Source organism: Anas acuta, chromosome 1, assembly GCF_963932015.1.
Source record: "Anas acuta chromosome 1, bAnaAcu1.1, whole genome shotgun sequence".
Taxonomy (NCBI): Eukaryota; Metazoa; Chordata; class Aves; order Anseriformes; family Anatidae; genus Anas; species Anas acuta.
Window position 1 is genome coordinate 178,833,567 of NC_088979.1, and position 17,563 is coordinate 178,851,129.

The following is a 17,563-nucleotide window of genomic DNA, read 5'->3' on the forward strand; positions in this document are numbered from 1 at the left end:
CTGAAATGAAGAGCAGTGGACGTTACCTAATAGAAAAGTTTGGGTTTTTATTCTGGTGCTGTTCTCTTCTGAATCATATTTCCTGCGAAGGAGTTGAAATATTATGGAAATGATGACTAAGAACATTTGTTTCAAGACATATTATGCCACATTCTTAGCCATTGATTTAAAAATAAATTGTCTGCTGAGGAAAAATGTTGGGCATGCTCCAATTTCACAACAAAATGCAGGGGTGGGGTCAAGTGCTCTGTGCTTGAGCTGAAAAGGAAAAGTGCAGGGAGATTGGCTAAGAGAGAAGTCCTTAGCCGGCTGGGCATGCCACAATGGGAAAGCATAAAAGTCTTTCCCAGTTGTTTTGAAAGGTGGTGCAGCTATATTTTAATAGTCAGAAGAGGAGAGCTGGCACATGAAGGTGGCAAGAACTGGTAGAGCAGATTAGGTGTTATAAGATTTTGAGTGCTGCTGCTTTGAGTCTTGGTTATTTTGTGTACTGAGGTTATGAGAATGGAGTTAGTCTGAGGATAGAAATCACTAATTTGATAGTCCCATGCCAAGGGTAACATAGGAGGAAATAAATCTGCCAGGTTTGTTTTCTGTACTGTGATGATGCCTCAGTACTAGGCACGTCTAGTTTTTGGACCCCATTCTTCAGCCTCCGATTTTAATCCTCAGCTCTCATAACCTCAGCATGGTTTAAACAGCCGTGACTTGTTTCTGTCTGCAAGATGGGCTTCTGTGGTGGTGTTTCCAGTAAAAATCCAGTGGCAGTACCTAGGATGAGTATAAATGCATATAAATTTTATACGCATATAAAGATCCCACGGAAGTAAAAAGAGCTTTGAGTGGTGTTTATAGACTTCCTGCACACCTGAACAACACACTGAAGCGATGCTGGAAAAAGCAAGGCCTCATTCAGAGGCTGTGCTGGGCTGGCCCCTGACCGTGCTGGTGACTGTGTGGCAGCCCTGGTCCTCCAGCACAGGCCACCCGTCGTCAGACCTCTGCCCTGAGCAGATGTAAGTGATCCGAGGTGGCAAAAGTGAATAGCATCCGTCTGTTCATTAAATGGTCTGTCCTGCCCCAGGGCAGGGCTCGAACCAGTCAGCTCCAGAGGTCCTCGTCGTCCTGTCCTGTCTGGATTTTCCTGATAAAATACCATCGAAGTGTATGCGCTTCCAGCAGAAAAATCCCTATTAGCTGTTGTAAAGAAACAGTGAATAGGAGCCTACTGGGGGATATTTATTGGAATTAGCCTTATAAAGCTGTCATAGCATAATTTATGTTTTCCTCTTTGTGTAGGCTACGGCTTTCCTGCTGTAATGATTGTGAGAAAGCTCAGAGTGCTCCCTAGCCAAAAGAAAAACAGAGTGGCTGTGAAATCCTGCTCTGGTCACAATGCTAAGAAAGATAACTTTAAGAAGAATAATAAGTGACCATTAAAGATAAGATGAGTCCAATTCTTAAGAGGGCATAGACTTCACCGTGGTAGAGAAACTTAAAACAAACAAACAACAACAACAAAACCAAAAACAAAAGACAAAGGATTGGAACAATTAATTTTTGAAAAAGAAGTGAAGCCAGCAGTGGTGTTGATGTAGACATCACCATGTTTGCTTCCTATTGACACTTCTGTAAGATTGTACAGGTAAGAAAAGCACTTTGAGTTCATCTTCAGTGTTTCTTTTTCTGTCTTTTTTGTTTGCTTTTTTTTTTTTTTTTTTTGGCCAGGTATGTCTGTAGGATCAGACAACTGCTTTTATCTGCCTGGGGGTAGCAGGGTGCTGGTGGAAGGGGTGCGTGATCATCAGCCGTTCAGGATTTATTACAACCTGGGCTTTCTGGCTTCATCCCTCACTTGAGTTCACATCGCTGTGTTTAGCTGTGTGGTTGACGTGTAAAAAGCCTCCCATGCAGTACTGCAGCCGTGCTCTGCATTGCTCAGATGCTTCTCAGAGCTTCCTTACTGAGGTTAAATGTTTCTTCTTACGTCTGCTAGGATCCCAGAGACATTACAATGCAATATTGTTCCCGGCGTGGGGTGATGAATGTGATCCTCACTGTGGGAAAATTCCTCTGAACGCTGCGCTGGCTCAGAGGGGTTCACTGCTGATGCTGTCCTCGGCTTCCTTCTGCTGATGGGGCTGGCAGGGGGCTGATGGAGAATCTCTGGACCTTGGCAGGGTGAGCATGTTCCTTGAATGATCTGTGTCTGGACTCGAAGTTAGTGAGGAGCAAGAGCTCCTGCAAGGTGTCATGCCTGTGGAAAGGGCCAGTGCTCGCCATGTGGGGGAGCTGATACTTAATGTCGCAGAAGGGCACTGTGTAGCCAGCACAGGTCTAAAATGTGGAGCTTTTAGGCAGAAACCCTGCTGGAGCTCTTGGGAAGCTGTTACCAGGAGTACAGGAGGTGCTGGGGGCTCACTGTGCTCTGCTGTCTGTGTTTTCTGGTCAGCTGGGCAGGATGTAGAAAGAGGATGTGTGAGTTTTGGGATGGAAGCGGAAAGAGAAACGGTTTCTTTGCAAGTGTGGGAGCTCACAAAGGTAAGACTTCGAAAGGGTAAAAGCCACAGGGACGGCTTGAAGCCAGCACACACAGTGCAAAATAAATACATCAATAAAAAGGCAAGAGAGTTAGCCTGACTGAAAGGTGCCTTGTGAAATCCCGCTGTGGTGGGAGTTCAAAGACTGCCACCTTTGTGGGACTGTGTTTCATTTCGCTAAACTACTCATGCCTTGAGATCAAGTCTTGTCATTTGGGATTGACTACTCCGTTCCCATTTAAACAGCGTCTCTGACACTAGGGAATCTTCAGTTTGTTTTCAAGCTTTGCTCGGAAATTACTTCAACCATCTTTGAAATGAAAAAGTGATGTTCTGCATTTGACAGTTCTTATAGGAGCTGTTTTATAGGAATACCTCATAAATGTCTGGTATCTAAAGGCTACGTTACCCAGAGTCTGAGCTCTGACTGGCTGGGGAACAATGTCAGACTCCTTGACCTGGTATGTAGGGGTATGAAAGTGGCCAAAGGCTGTATGTTTAGCTAGCTAGGTCATGACCACACCATTTGCTGCAGCAAAAGGTCAGGGTGAACCTCCTAAAAAGAGGTGGTTTTGCACTTTCTGGAATGAGTGGGAACCTGCTGATCTCCTGGGTTGGTAAAGGTGGCAGAGACCTGTAACAGAGAGCCGTAGGTGGGTGCTGAAGAAGCAGCAAAGCCGTGGCTGAGTACTGCCAGCACAAGGAAGGATTTACTTGCTTGTGAGAGAAAATTAAACAATGGGGTTTTCAATGTACAGCCTGAGCTAAAATTGATGCGTCTTAAGAGGATGGAAAAGTTTTGTTTGTTGCCAACAGTATATTAATTCATCCGTCAATTGGAAGGAAAAAAAACAACACAAAGACTTCAGTGAGGAGGTCATATTTTCCTCTGAGGTCATTCGTGCCTCAAATCAAGGAAATTCAGAACCTCTCTTTCAGTTGTTTTGCAACAAAGTCAAATAAGTAAATCTGTTGTCTGATTATTTTCAAGAACCAATAAGGAGCATTGTAACTTTTAAAAATATAAAACATTATTTGTTTCTGCACTACTGTCTGCCCCTTGTGCTGTGTAATTCCCCAAAATACGTTGTAGAAAAGTCCTTGATTTGGGAGGATATGCAATTAAAGCTTCTAATTACTTTTTTTTTTTTTTTTTTTTTTTTAATCTGCAGAAGTGTCCAAGTTGCATAAAACAACCTGTTTCATTGGGCTTGATGACATGGAAATGTTTAGCCATGTCATCACAGCATGGTTTTTTTTTCCTTAGCCTGCAATTGAAAGAGTTACTTCTGTACTAATAGGTTGGTAAAGCAATCCTGTTAATATTGTAATTTCTAAGTATTTTTTAATGATGGTGAAAGGCAAAAACATTTATTCTGATGCTTATAATAGTACTTCTTACTGTACTAAAATCTTTTTGTGCTAGACTCTTAAACCTTTCAGAGTTTCAGGGGCTGCAGCCTTTCAGGTGGAGATGCAAATGCAGGTGGGATTCCCAGTGGGGCCAGTGACAGGGCAAGAGGGTACAAGCACAAGCTGAAACACGTGAAACATAAAAAAACACTTTTTGACCCTGAGGTTGGTCAGACACAGGTTGCCCAGACACGTCGTGGAGTCTCCATCCTTGGAGCCACTCTAAACCCATGGTGACGTGACCCTGAGCACCCTGCGTGAGCACCTGGGTGGGACCTGAGCTTGGATGTGGCCGGGTGGGTGGATAAGTGGCCACCTTGCTATACCCCTGTCACCTGGCTTGGGTTTTGGCTTGAATAAAGATCCGTGAATATGACTGTCTTGCTCTTGTTTTAAACATCCCTAGAGATGCAGATTTACCATTTCACCATGACTTTGCAGGAGGGCTGTCCACACTGTCCATCACCTGCTTTTTATTTGATTTGGTTTTGCTTTGTGTTTACTGCTGGAGACATAACAGTCATTGTCTGTTAGAAACTAGTGAATCACTCTGTTTTAAGCAGACAATAACAAAGGAAAACAAGAGCAATTAAAAAGGCAGATTTCAAAGAAAATACATGTTGTTAACCAGGAAATTACCCCTTCAGAAAGCTCCTGCCCTGAAGACTTCTGGCTCTGCAGCTTATTGCATGTAAATCTACCGCACTGCTGCAGAGCTGAGCTGTTGCTGTGGTTCTTGCAATTAAAATATTCCAATTCCCTTTTGGCTTCCACAGTGAGTGTGCAGCATGTGTCTGTCCGGAGCAGCCTGCCGTGCGTCAGCACAGGCGGTTATCAAAGGACACACAGGGCACATTTCAGCCAGTGCTGCTATGCAGTGCTGCTTGTTTTTTTCATCTTCTCTGCTATTTTAAAGCAAGTTACTGGCATTTCTTGAAGCAGCTGTTATCTGATGAACTGCATTTAAATTGATGTTAATTCGAGCTAGTAAATGACAATGAAAAGTTTGGTGAAGGGTTAGTTTGCTGATGAAATATAAATTCACATCTGTGTTGCTTTCATTTGCTTCTGTAATGCAGGGCAGAAGTTGAACTAAGCGAGCTATTTTTCATAGAATATATTCTGTGAAAATAATTGCTCTGGCAAGAAGCAATTATTGTATACAATGAGAGCAATGTTCCAGTAGAGCCTTAACTCCCTCTGCACAGACATGCGAAAGGTATTTGGAATAAGGGGCATGCTGAGCACATGATTAAGACATAGTTGGACTTTCCACTGAGGTCTTTTCCCTGGGACCTGACACCACATGCCAGGGGAAGCTCTGTGTTCATAGCTGGACACTTGATATCACATATCCTTTTCTTATTAAAGTGCTTAACCCTTTGCTTTTCCCTATCTATAACGTGTTCAGAAAGTTATTTTTTGGTTCCAATTTCAATCAAACACATGGTTGGCACCAAGAAAAGTAATGAAGCCTGAAAGCCTGTTTTTACTATTTTATGAACAGATGTGATGGTTGAGATCAGGGAATATGCCATACTGACCCCATTCATCCAGTGTAGTGTTCCCAGTGATGGTTGGTACGAGCTGCAGAAAGGTACAAGTCCATGTAAAATAGTTCAGATTATATCTTCTTCCAGTCCTCTTGAGAGTTCTCAGAAACCATGCATACAGGATACATTTCTCATGCTGTTTCACTTAAATTTAAGAGCGGAGGACACGTGAGCCTCTGTCCTGCAGGTGCTGCAGAGGTCCCGTGGAGCAGTCGTGGTGCAGGGAGCCAGCTCTACCAGCCCCATGCAGGGGACGAGCCCTTCCTTGTGCCTGAGGTTTCCTTTTGGCCAACAACCAAGCCATGTTCCTCTAAGGATAAGTGGTGTCAAACACTACTTGCCTGTAGTGTAAACAGGGCCAGAGGCTGAAGTGCGTAAATAGCACTGACTGACAGCACACAGCGCTGAGCGGAGCCTGCAGTCGCCTCGAGATGGATGTGTTTTGTGGAGAATCAAGGAGGGACGCTCGGAGGAGATGTGCTTGCCCTGCAGCTGGCGGTGGGGACGTGCCGTATGCATGTGCTCTGCTCCAAACTGAAGCTCTCCTGGCTGGCTGATGGCTGATTTGGGTAGCTTTGAGTAAATAAATCCAGTGTGCCAAAGGGCCACACAATCTTCGACCTGCAAGGGATGTGTCTCCGTGCTTTATTTTGCTAGAAGGAGGAACGTCTCTGATTGCAAGGGAGACTTTCTCTTCAGTGAAGCGACGTGCGATTTTATCTTCATTGTGTACCTGCAAATGCCGTGCTCAGCACGAACTTCCTGCCAGGGCTGATAAAGCCGATAAACTCCTTGCTGTCTAGTACCGGACACAGGTTCGTGAATCTTTCATGATGCTGAAGCCAGAGAATATACTTGGCACGGCGCTTCCAAGTATCGAGATACTCTTAAATCAGCGGTGTAATGGATAGTTATGCAGGTGTACAGGGAAAAAGGTGTCTCTCACAGCTAAACGTCTGCTCTTTGGGTGACTTGGTCGTGCTGAGGTCTGGGACCTGCTTCAGGGGACCTCGCACCTGTAGCATAGGGCACCATGCAAGGTGGGGTTAGGAGTGCAGGGTCCTAACCTGTCCTTTCCTTCAAGTCCTTTCCTTCCCTGAAGTAGGAGGCTCCTGACCCCAGCTCCTTTTCCTATATTTCCCCCAAATTTCCAAGGCACAAAGGATATGCTTCATCTACGCATCAGTAGATGTCTGCCTCTGACCCACTCAAGCCTGGCTCCCTGTGTACCCTGTCTGTAGTCAGTGGAGAGAAACAGGCACTGCTAGGGTTGGCGACAGCTGAAGCGATAAGAAGGGTAATTACTTCAAATCAGTGCTCTAATTGTGCTGAACAGCACTTTCCCGAGATGAGTGCTGTGGAGGTTGGGAATTGCAGCCCCCACGTCTCCATCCTCTCCTTGTGCTGCTGGAAGACAGCGGCTCCGTGGGTACCACCAGGAGAAGGGCCTGGAAGGGAGCCGCGGGCCACGGGACATGCACAGTGTGGTCTGCTCATGGGGAGACCCACAATTCCTGTCATAGTTTCCAAGAAACTTGACTAAGGTTAATGTCTGGTCATTTAGTTGCTGCTCAATTACTGTGCCACTTAGGATCGAGCCCATTTAGAGTCATGCTTGTGCCATGGTGTTCGTCCATCACGACACAGAAGGCATAAGAGATAGTCACCTCCGTGTTTTGGCAGCAGGACATTTTGCTCTGAGAGGAAGCCTGTGAGCAAGTAGGTGCTGTAAGCTCCTCGTGGAGGCAGACCTTCCAAAGCTGAGTTCCCACAGGAGGCTGGGCTTTCCGCAGTTTTCCTCTGGGACTGGCATCTGGCACGAAGGATGTTGGTGCAGCTGAATGTGCCAAGAGGAGGCCAAACACCACCCCCCCTTCCAACCTCATTTTCCTCTAACCGTGTCGGGTGACCGTGACTAAAACGCCTGACGTTTTCTCTAGTGCTTTGTTTAGGAGAACATTTCCAAGGTGTCCATCAGGTTTCAGAGCCTACTTCCCATAAAAGCCAGTGGGACTGTGCTTCAGCGGTGTGGTGGAAGTTTCCTCATCTGAGACGTGTGTTCCTCAGGTTGGCCCCTATCCAGATAAGTCTTTCTAAATCTGGGGAACGCTGCCTTTCCAGGAGGGGTTTTACTGTTCCACTGTTGAGTGTGTAGCAGATGGGACTGCTGTGTCCAGGCTCGCTGCCCGGAGCCCACAGTCTGAGCCTCACCGATGGCCGTCAGCGTGCAGCAGTGTGCATAGACGGGATTTCTAGTACTGCTCAAGCTGCTGCTTGCATTGTTTTATTGACTTTTAAAATGGCTTTTATTTCTCAAGAAAAGCTGTGTTAATCAAGGTATCCAAGCATTTACCGGATTTGATGGTTGAGAATTTTTCTTTCTTTTATTTCAAGGGAGATACTTTGCATCTCCACTCTGCTGGGCTGGCACAGCATGGAAGCTGGTTGGAGCCCAGAGGCTGGGACACAACAAAAATCCTAAGCCTTGAGAAACCTGAAATCCTTAAATAACTGAAGTTTTGTCCAGTGGAACTAGTGAAGCTTAGTTTCCAGTGGATTTGTTTTCTTGACTGACTCTGCAACTGTTTTGTATTTATTGCTGCAGTGTCAGCTTATCCCATGTTATGCACACAATTATTCACATAGGAAAATAAAAATAAACCTTTGAAGTTTTCCCATGGTTATACCATGGGCTCTTTTATACTAGTGTGTTCAACACAGCACCGGCTCATGCAGGAGGGACCTTTGTAAGTCACCTTCTCCCTATCTAATTACTTGCTGTCACAGAACACGCAGGATGCCATGGTTTCCCCGGCCCCTCCGCTAAGCTAGGTTGCCGTGGCTGACCACTTCGAGTTATTAAGCAGGGACTCATGCACACACCGAGTGTATCCATGTGAATCTTATTTCCTCTGGGAAGCTGAGCTAAATACCTTGGACACCTCCCTGTATTGCCTTGTGGGTATTCCTTTGTAGGCTTAGAAATCCTCCTTAATTTTTTTCTGTACATAATGATGAAATCATTGCTATTTGTAATATCAAATTTAACATTCTTACTGTGTTTATTCCGTCTGAGAAGTAATTTAAATTTAATCTGACTCTCAACTGTGAAGTTTTGGCATTAGATCAGACAGCATTATTAATGTGGATCATAATGCTGTGTTGGCAATGTTTACTACTGTTCTCGGTCTTCTCTCCGTCTTACTTTTTAGGCATATAAATTGGATTTATTTTTTTTTTCCTGGGGCACACATGTTCTCTCTGATACCATTTGTATGTGGTTTGGTACAAGTAGGCCTTAATCCTAATCTGTCATCCCTCAGCGTTACATAAGAAATGATAGTTTGTTTATAGTCTTTTTTGAATTTGTTATCCACCTCTGTTCACTCTTAAATTTGAGGCTTTCATGTGTACCATATGTGCAGTCCTTTGGCATAGATCTGTGGAAATGACCCAGATTTTAGCATGCAAAAAAAATCCAACTAACTATTTCAGGCATTTCCTTCAATGTAGGAAATATGCACTCTTCTTCTACTATTTTATTATTTAAAAATGCATTTAAATAGCTTGGTACTTGAATGTATTTAGTTTAACCACAGTGCTCATTGTTTGCTTTTGTTTTCGTGTTCTCCTGGCTCATATCAAAAGGTAGTGTGTTTTGCTGGTACATTTTTCACATACAGTACTGGCCCCATTTCATCACAATTTAATGTATTTGGGACAAAATCTGCTCTCAGAATTTAATGAAGTCATTATATATGCTCTGTTGGGGCACAGAACTTGCTACTATTGAAAAAAATAATGCATGTAATTTGGATTTGAAACTTCATTTGCACACAGTGAGTAGACAGTCCCACTGTGTTGGTAACTGTCTACATATTTATGGATAAGCAGTTTTCAGTTTGGCTGGTTTTGTTTTAAACATAAAAACAAACCAACAAAAATGAAATAAGAAAAGATTTGAGTCATCATCCTGATCTTTTGACAACACTGTACAGAAGGTGAGCCATACTCTGACATTTATAAAATAATATTGCATTATACTTCAGTCCCACGCTGAGTCTAGGAAGGGAAGTGGTTGTAGAAAATGGCAGACTTGCTCTGTACCATTTGTTGTAGGGAATGGGAGTACCGTCTGGCTCTGTTGCTCTCTGTTATTGGACCCCAGGAATTCAAGTAGAGTCCAGCGGCTACCAGGGGAGAAGTAGGTTGTATTGCTTATGATTTCAAGGCTTTGTCACCTACAGAATTTCCTAGTTCCCATGAAAAGACAGAGGCTTGAGGTTTGGGATTTCCTCAAGATCATGATGCTAATGAGGAGCAAACACTGAGCCCTCTGAAGAGAGCAAGACACCTGCCTGGCATCCACAACCTCAGCCTTCCCCTAGCATTTAGTGCCTACACTGGACTAATCCTTTTTTTTTTTTGTCATTTCTTGTATGTAACAAAGCTTTATTTCATAAAGCTTTCTGTGCACAGTGCTCTACCATTTCGTAACTGCCAGAGCTTCATGGCCATTAGGTGTGTCCCAGAGGGGTGTCCTGCGGGATGCAGAAGACAAGGAGCTTCTCTGCTGATTGCTGAGCATCAATTCTGCCCATAACGAACGGCTTGCAGTAATTGCCTACAGAGCAGTGCTGAAGCTCTTTTTTGAAATTGAAGTTGAAAGATACTGCAATAATATACTAATTGGCTATTATGGCTCATTGTATCTCTTTGCAAAAATGCAATCTGTCATTTAGACTTCATCTCTCAGATTATGACCGACAGACATAAAAAGATTTTTGGTGGCAAACAAAGTACATATTCTCGTCATTTGTGTGTGTGTGCATGTGTATGTTTTCCTCAGAAAACTTAGTTGTTTGAGGCATTAGTTGGCTAAAATTACTGCTTTTTGTTTGTTTGTTTTCATGAAATGGAGTTGCATAAGTGCAATATAGGCTGTACAGAAACATCTAAAAAATCAGTACAAGAGAAAATAAGAAAAATCAATTCCTGCAGTCAGTAAACCAGTCCGGGCTAAATTCCGCTTTATATGTTGATCAGGATAGAGACCTTGACATTTTTTTTTCTGCCAGCTGACTCCTTCCTTTCTGTGCCAATGAAATAAGGGAACTGTGACTTGCAAAGGGGGAATGGCTCAGATATCTAGGGATATTTTCCAGTCCCCGTGCCCAGCTTCTGGGTGGCCTGGCTCCTGCTGTGGTCCTGCTCATGGGAACCAGGCACCTCAGCTCCCACTTGCTGGCCTGGGCAGTGGGAGAGATCCTGTGTTTCCAAAAATGAAGCATTTCAGACATTTCCTTGTGGTGAAGTTGTATCAGCACTGAAGATTCTGAAACCGGTATAATCACGGTTTCAATTTTTTTCACCAGAAATGTTGATTGAAGTTAATTTAAGTGCCAGTGAAGTTGAGTAAAATATGACCCGAGAAAGTGTACATGGAGCTGCAGCTCAGTGCTGTGTGCTGCCATTCCGCTCCGTTATGCTCCAGAGCCTGAAAGAAGGCCTTGCAGTGTTTTGTTGGTGTATTGGGTTTACATGGCAAGGTTTGGTAGCAGGTGGTCTGCAGGGGTGGCCTCTGTGAGCAGAGCCCAGCAGCTGCCCCATGTCAGAGCAGAGCCAGCTCCAGATGGCTCCAAAAGGGACCCGCTGCTGGCCAGAGCCGAGCCAGTAAGTGATGCTGGGTGGGCCTCTGGGAGAGCAGATTTAAGAAGGGGGGGGGGAAAATCTGCTGCACAACAGCAGCTGGGAGAGAGGAGTGAGAAAATGTGAGAAAACCAGCCCTGCAGCCCCTAAGCTCAGTGCAGCAGGAGGGCAGGAGGTGCTCCAGGCACACAGCAGCAGTTCCCCTGCGGCCTGTGGAGAGGCCCCTGTTGGAGCAGGCTGTCCCCCTGCAGCCCATGGGTCCCGCATGGAGCAGATCTCCACGCTGCAGCCCCCCCATGGGTGGAGGAGCCCCCGGTGGAGCAGGTGGCTGTGGCCTGGAGGAGGCTGCGGCCCATGGAGAGCCCCCGCAGGAGCAGGCCCCGGGCCGGAGCTGCAGCCCGTGGAGAGGAGCCCGCGCAGGAGCAGGGGGTCTGGGGGATGCTGATGCCTGTGGGGGACCCGTGCTGGAGCAGTTTGCTCCTGGGGGATGGACCCTGTGGTACCGAGCCATGCGGGAGCAGTGCTTGAAGAGCTGCTGCCTGTGGACAGCCCCCGCAGGCTCAGTTCAGGAAGGATGGCATCCCGTGGGAGGGACCCCATGGGGAGCAGGGGAAAAGAGGGACCGTGAAGGAGCAGTGGAGACAAAGTGTCAGGGACTGACCGCAGCCCCCAGTCCCTGTTCCCCTGCGCTGCCTGTGGGGAGGACATAGAAGAGTGTGGATGGGGGACGGTGTTTTTAGTTTGCATTTAGTTTCTCACTGCTCTAGTCTGTTAGTAATAGGTAATAAAATACATTAATCTCGCTATGCTGAGTGTGTTTTGCCCATGATGATAGTTGCTGAGCGATCTCCCTGTCCTTATCTCAACCTTTGAGCTTTTTCCATCATGTTTTCTCCCAGTTGTTCTAAGAAGGGGGAGTGAGAGAGCAAATGTGGTGGAGGTGAGCTGCCTACTGATGTGAAACCACTGCAGCTGGTGTCACATAGATGTGGTGTGTCAGTTGCTGCTGGAGTTAACAAAACCTATAGAAGCTGGAGGTCTTCACAGCAGAGGTGATGGGTAGCCTGCCTGTGGTTTTAGGAGGGAGCTGATGTTTCTAGAGGCAAAATAAATTCCTTTTGGTAGCTGTTGAATTGTGCAGATTAACTGCATAGTCACTCAGAGGTTTCCAGTAGCACCTTAACTACCTTAAACTTTGTAAACTCCTAAAAATACCTTTCCGTATCGTGACAGAGCAGTGTACTTGGACAGTAAGGCAGAGTTTAATGAACTAAACAAAAACCTTACCCATCTTTAAGGGCGATGGAGGTAGCTCTGCGTTACCTCTGGAGACTGGGATATGTAAGATCAGTTGCCTCACCGTGGTGAAGATGGGCGAGCCCTCCCCTGCTGAAAGCAGCCTCCTGATCTGATGCCACAGGAGCACCTCACAGGTGCGATGGGTTCCCTTTCCTTTTCTAGAGTTTCTCCTCTGGAAAAGGGGATTAAACTCAAAATGAAATGTCTCTTGTAAACAAGAGAGAAGAAAGATTTCCATAGGAATGGATCAGGAGTAAAGCATGTATGCAAGTTCACTGCTGTTAGTAGCTCACGCTTTCCTGCCTGCACCATTTTCAAGAGAAATTATTCTAAAGCAGAAATTTATATCCATATAGAAATTGAACATTTCCCTTTTTAGCTTTATTAAAAATCAAACTATTCTTTAATGTCTAGACTCACACCCTGACAAAATAAGCTAATATATATATATTCTTTCTCTTTAGTAGTAAATCGAGAAATAAAAAATACCTGTTCAAAGAGAGGTTAAGGTTGAGGAGCACATCCCTTTCTCTGGAAGACATGAGCATAGAGCAGAGAGCTTTGAATAGCATATATATTTGCTGCTTTAAATATTTCATGCTGGCTTGTGGAGGAATATATGGAAGTTATGTTGTAAATGAATTTAATGTTTGAACAGTGTCTTGTGCACATTGTGAGCAGATCGTGACAATGATAATTCTTACAGATTTCCTGTGACATTCTCTGTCTGCTAATTTACATAATCTGAACAGCTGTACGAGATAGATAGACTCCATATAGGCAGATATTAAATTGGTTAACCCTTCTTTGTAGAATAAATTGGTAGCAAAACTCGGGTTAGGAAACAGAAATCCCGTGTTTTGCTAGCCAGCTCACCGAACTGCAAGGTTATGGCCACACCAAAGCAGAAGAGAGGATACAGGTTTTGATACTGCCTCAAAGGCATTTTGCTGTGAGTTTTAGATAGGGTTGATACAGAATTTCAGTGAAGGTCTTTCAGTAGTCTGTCAAGTGTCACTTTCCCTACAACCTAAAGCACTGACCTGGCAAACGTAACGGGGAGTGTTATGAAATCCTCCACAGTACTGCGGGGGTTGTTTGGGCTTTTGGACGAGGTACATGCGTCAGTGTCATGAGGACTTGGCCGCCGGCCTGGGCTCCCTGACACCTTCAAGGATGTCATTGGAAGGCCCTGAGCTTTGTCACCTTCCCTGGAAACAATGCTGTGGGGAGTTCGGATTTGCTCATCTGAGCACAACTTATTCTTAGGCCAGTGCACGATAACACAAGGGTTTTTGTTCCAGAGGTCGGTGTCTGAAGGTGCTGGGAGGCGTAGGTACATAATGGCCACGTTTCCTTTGTGAGCTCGCCCGGGTCACTTGAAAGCTGATCCAGAAGGCTTGCTTCACTCCACACACAGCAGCTTTTTGTCAAGCTGGTACAGCTGACGGAGGTGTTACTGGCTCTAAATAGCCAAAATAACTTCATTTCTGGGAATAGCCACACTGTGGGCCTCATCAGAGGATCTGTGCCACAGCCCTTACAGCTCTGTGGCCAGAAGTAGTTTGGACAGGTCTTCATGGTGCTGAGCACCCATGCACATGAGTGGAAGTCTTACTTGGGACTGAACAGCCAGGTCATTACTTCAGGTGCTGAAGAACAGATGGAGGACACCTGGTTAGTCAGTGCCTAGAGGTTGTCTGAGTCAGCATGCTCCAGTGTCCCATCTGTCAGCGGAGAGATCAGAAGCTGCCTGTTGCAGAGCGTGTTGTGAGATGTCTCACTCCAGGGTACGGCCTCTCCCATGGCCCTGTTCCAGGGATGAAACACAGCAAAATGCTCCCAAAAGCCTGGTGGGACTAAGTGTTCTCAGGGTGTGTGCTGGGTACAAAGAGTCTGTTTGACAAACGGGGTGGAGAGCCGTGAAGCTGCTGAGGAGCATTTTGTGCCAACGGAGGCGGCCACCAGAGGAGCTCGGTGTGCCTTGGAGGTGCCCCCAGCCCTCTGTATGAGGACAAAGAGATGGGGCTCAATACAGCCCCGTGTTGTAGAGGGTCCGTACTGTCATCGTTGGGCACACACGTTGTGTGAGCTTGGGGTTGCATGACTTTAGGGTTGTGTGAGCTTAGGGTTGTGTGAGCTTGGGGTTGTGTGAGCTTGGGGCTGCTCCCCCTGTCCCCAGGAGCATAGGTCTTGGGGTCGCAGTGGACAGCTATGGCTCCAACTCATACCTTGCTTTCCAGTCTACTCTTAGGGCAGTGGTGTCCCCAGTCAATGGCTGGCTGGCCCCCCAGTGATTTAGGCTGTTGAGATGCTCAGGTGCAAGGTGCTACAAGCATCAGACGTTACCCGATTTCCCACCCTGCCAGCCACAGTGACACGGCGCATTTCACAAAACGCACACCCCCCCCCGGCAGGCAGAGCAGTGGGAGTGTTTGGTAACAGTTAATCTGCACAAGATCAGAAATGGGGGGGTTGCTTTCCTTTAAGTGCTTTGCCTAATGGATTTGTGCGTGTTCCCTTTCTTCTTGGCCACTAGCAGCGCTTACCGGTGCTTGCCATGTTAGTAGCTGCAGATACTGGCTCAGGGAGATTTATTAGAAACCTTCTAATTTTTACCCCCTCCAGAGTGCCTTTCTTACAGATGACCCCCGATGTCTGCAGGCTTCCAAATGTCAGCTTACTGCTTCGCTGCTCTTGCCAGCACAAGGCATGGAAATGCCTTTTGTCTGCAGTAGGACTGGAAGGAGTCAGCTTAGGTCTTTGTTTCTACATTTGAACATTTTGAAATTACTGAGTGTCAGGAAAGATATGCCCAATGCACTCAAAAAATGCACTTGCAAAGGCTAAGAAATGCTAAATCTAGATGGTTTAAAAGAATAAAAAATAAAATATTTCTTTGGTTGCTAGGATGCTTTTATTATCGCTGGGATCAGTGTGGTTTGGGATTTTTCTTTTTATTTAAATGTGTGACTTATTATGGTTAGAGCGTTGCCACAGTGTATTTTGACAATAGATTTAAGTAAATTAGACAGTTGGCCAGCGCCACATGAAAAATATGTTTGAAGTGTAGATCGGCCCAGGAATTTAATTTTCCTTTGAGGGAAGAATAATGAAGAGAGTTAGTGGTGGAAACTCGTGATTATTCTTTATTGCATATGCCATAAATGGCATTTACTAGGACATTTGTCCTGGAAATTTATTCTGCATGATGCGTTTGCAAAGAAACACTTTGCATCTTGTGCAGCCGAGTAGAGAAGGGCGAATTCACGGCAGATATTTCCGTGCCGGCATTAAAAGCACGGGGCGGGGGGGCTTATCATCGGGGAGGGAAGTATACGTCGGCTTCTTTGTCTTCTGCATTTGGTGACAAAGGCATTCCCATTTGAATCGCCGTGCTCCATCCGAGCCCCCTGCGAGCCTCTGGTTAGCAGCAGTCAGTCTTTGCAGTGTCCTGACGTCATCCAGTGTATGCATGAGCTATGCTATTGTCTTACTGAGAGCAGGGGCTGGGGATTGCAGTATCTGGTGGCTGCTACCTATTTCTGCCTCCTGCTATCACGGGAGGGACGCCGGCCTTCCTTATCTCTTGGATTTAAAACAGAAGCTCCTGCCTGTGGCCGCCCGAAGAAGGACCTTTGGTGGCAAGGAAAAGCTGTCTGCAGCGTGGAGCAGAGGAGGGGAGAAGAGAAGAGAGGAGAGGAGAGCCTGGCAGCTTGGATAGCTTGGACTGCATTGTCTGGCTTCATGACCCCTGCTGTGTAGCAGTCTCATCCCTGCTCTCGTACACTCCCTCCGTCTTCCTCTCTTTTTTATTCTCTCCTTTTTAAAATAGCAGCATCGGGGGCCAGCCATGTTTGGCACTGAATCTTCACGTAAGTAAATGCATCCTGCTCGCATCCTTTTTCTCTTTGATCAGGGCTGGCAGTCTCGTTGTTTTATCCCGGCGCTTGCGTTCCCTGTGCCGAGAGCTGCGGTGCCAGCCTGTTTACCAAGGGGCAAGAGGTGCTGGAGGGAGGCATCTCCCTCCTGGCTGCGGCTGCATCCTCCCTGCTGGCATCGTTGGGTTCGGGCTGCCGAAGGATGTGGGGATAAAGGCAGTTTTACTCGGACATGGTATTGATAAGATCACGTCTGTCGATGCTCCGTAGTCGCAGCCGCGTGGATGAATGCAGTACTCAGATGAGATGCTGAGGGGATGAGATTGCTGCAGCATTAGATGGGCTAGAGCCGAGGAAGGATGGTTTAATCTGAAGGGAAAAACAATCTCGATCGCTTCGGTTTTGCTTCTGGGAGAAGGGAGGCTCTCCTGGGATCCTTCCCGTGGCTGGAGAATTAAATGAGTTAAGTTGGATTCTAAATATTGGGAGTATTCCTCAATTTCTAAATGGGTGACAAATCCAAAATAGCAGCACTGTTTATTGGTTTCTTCCTGGTCTTTGTGCAGGAGAACCGTAGCTGAGGCTGCTGTGTAGAAGCGATGTAGGCACATGCCGTGGGAAGCAGGCAGGGTTTGTTTCAATGTGAACAGCAATTAGCTCCTGGCTAAGCTGCTCGAGGATGAAGACAGGGTTTTTGGATAAATTATGTTTTCGGTGTGGCTGTGTGGGGCGACCTGCCTTATCCAGTGATTATCTGATGCCTGGAAAACGCCGAACGTTTGCCTTCCACGGTGCTTTTTGCAGACATAACACTGCATGCTGCAGGCGTTTCTGAGCCGAATGCGAAGCAGCGGCTTGCTCCCAGCGGTACGGCGGGCAGGGAGCTGGCATGGCCCCGAGCCGTGGGGCTGGGACCCGCTCTGCAGCTCGGCTGCTGCTGAGCAGCACTGGGAGCCTGGGGACACCTCGGGATCACCTCCTGCTGCCTGTCACAGCCTGCTCCCCGAGGGCTGACCGCTCCCCATGCCGGGTGGCAGCTCCCCACCTCCTCCCGCACAAAGCCCGGCCAAGGTCAGGCAGACTGGCAGCAAAATTCGCTCCGGCGTTGCTTTTGTTCTGAGAATCGTCTCTCAACGTGTTGCTGCCAACCCCTCCGAAGCCCTCAATCGGCAGAATAGGAGCAGAAATGCCCAGTGTGGCGTTTGCAGCTGGTGCCGCCGCCAAATTT

General features: G+C 46.5%; 1 protein-coding gene across 5 annotated transcripts in view; it reads left to right on the plus strand.

Moving 5' to 3' along the window:
- The window catches only part of ST7 (suppression of tumorigenicity 7), a 139,723-nt gene that overhangs the window by 21,446 nt on the left and 100,714 nt on the right, over positions 1–17,563 (plus strand). Inside the window, exon 1 of one of the 5 annotated variants that reach the window (XM_068669540.1) lies at positions 12,552–12,588. The exons of 3 other annotated variants lie outside the window; for them this stretch is intronic. In XM_068669540.1, the coding sequence (XP_068525641.1) occupies positions 12,567–12,588 (22 nt within the window). In that variant the 5' untranslated portion in view covers positions 12,552–12,566. Of the gene's footprint in view, positions 1–12,551; positions 12,589–15,969; positions 16,330–17,563 lie in introns of those variants that run through there. One more of the 5 variants, XM_068669539.1, reaches the window with a different exon arrangement.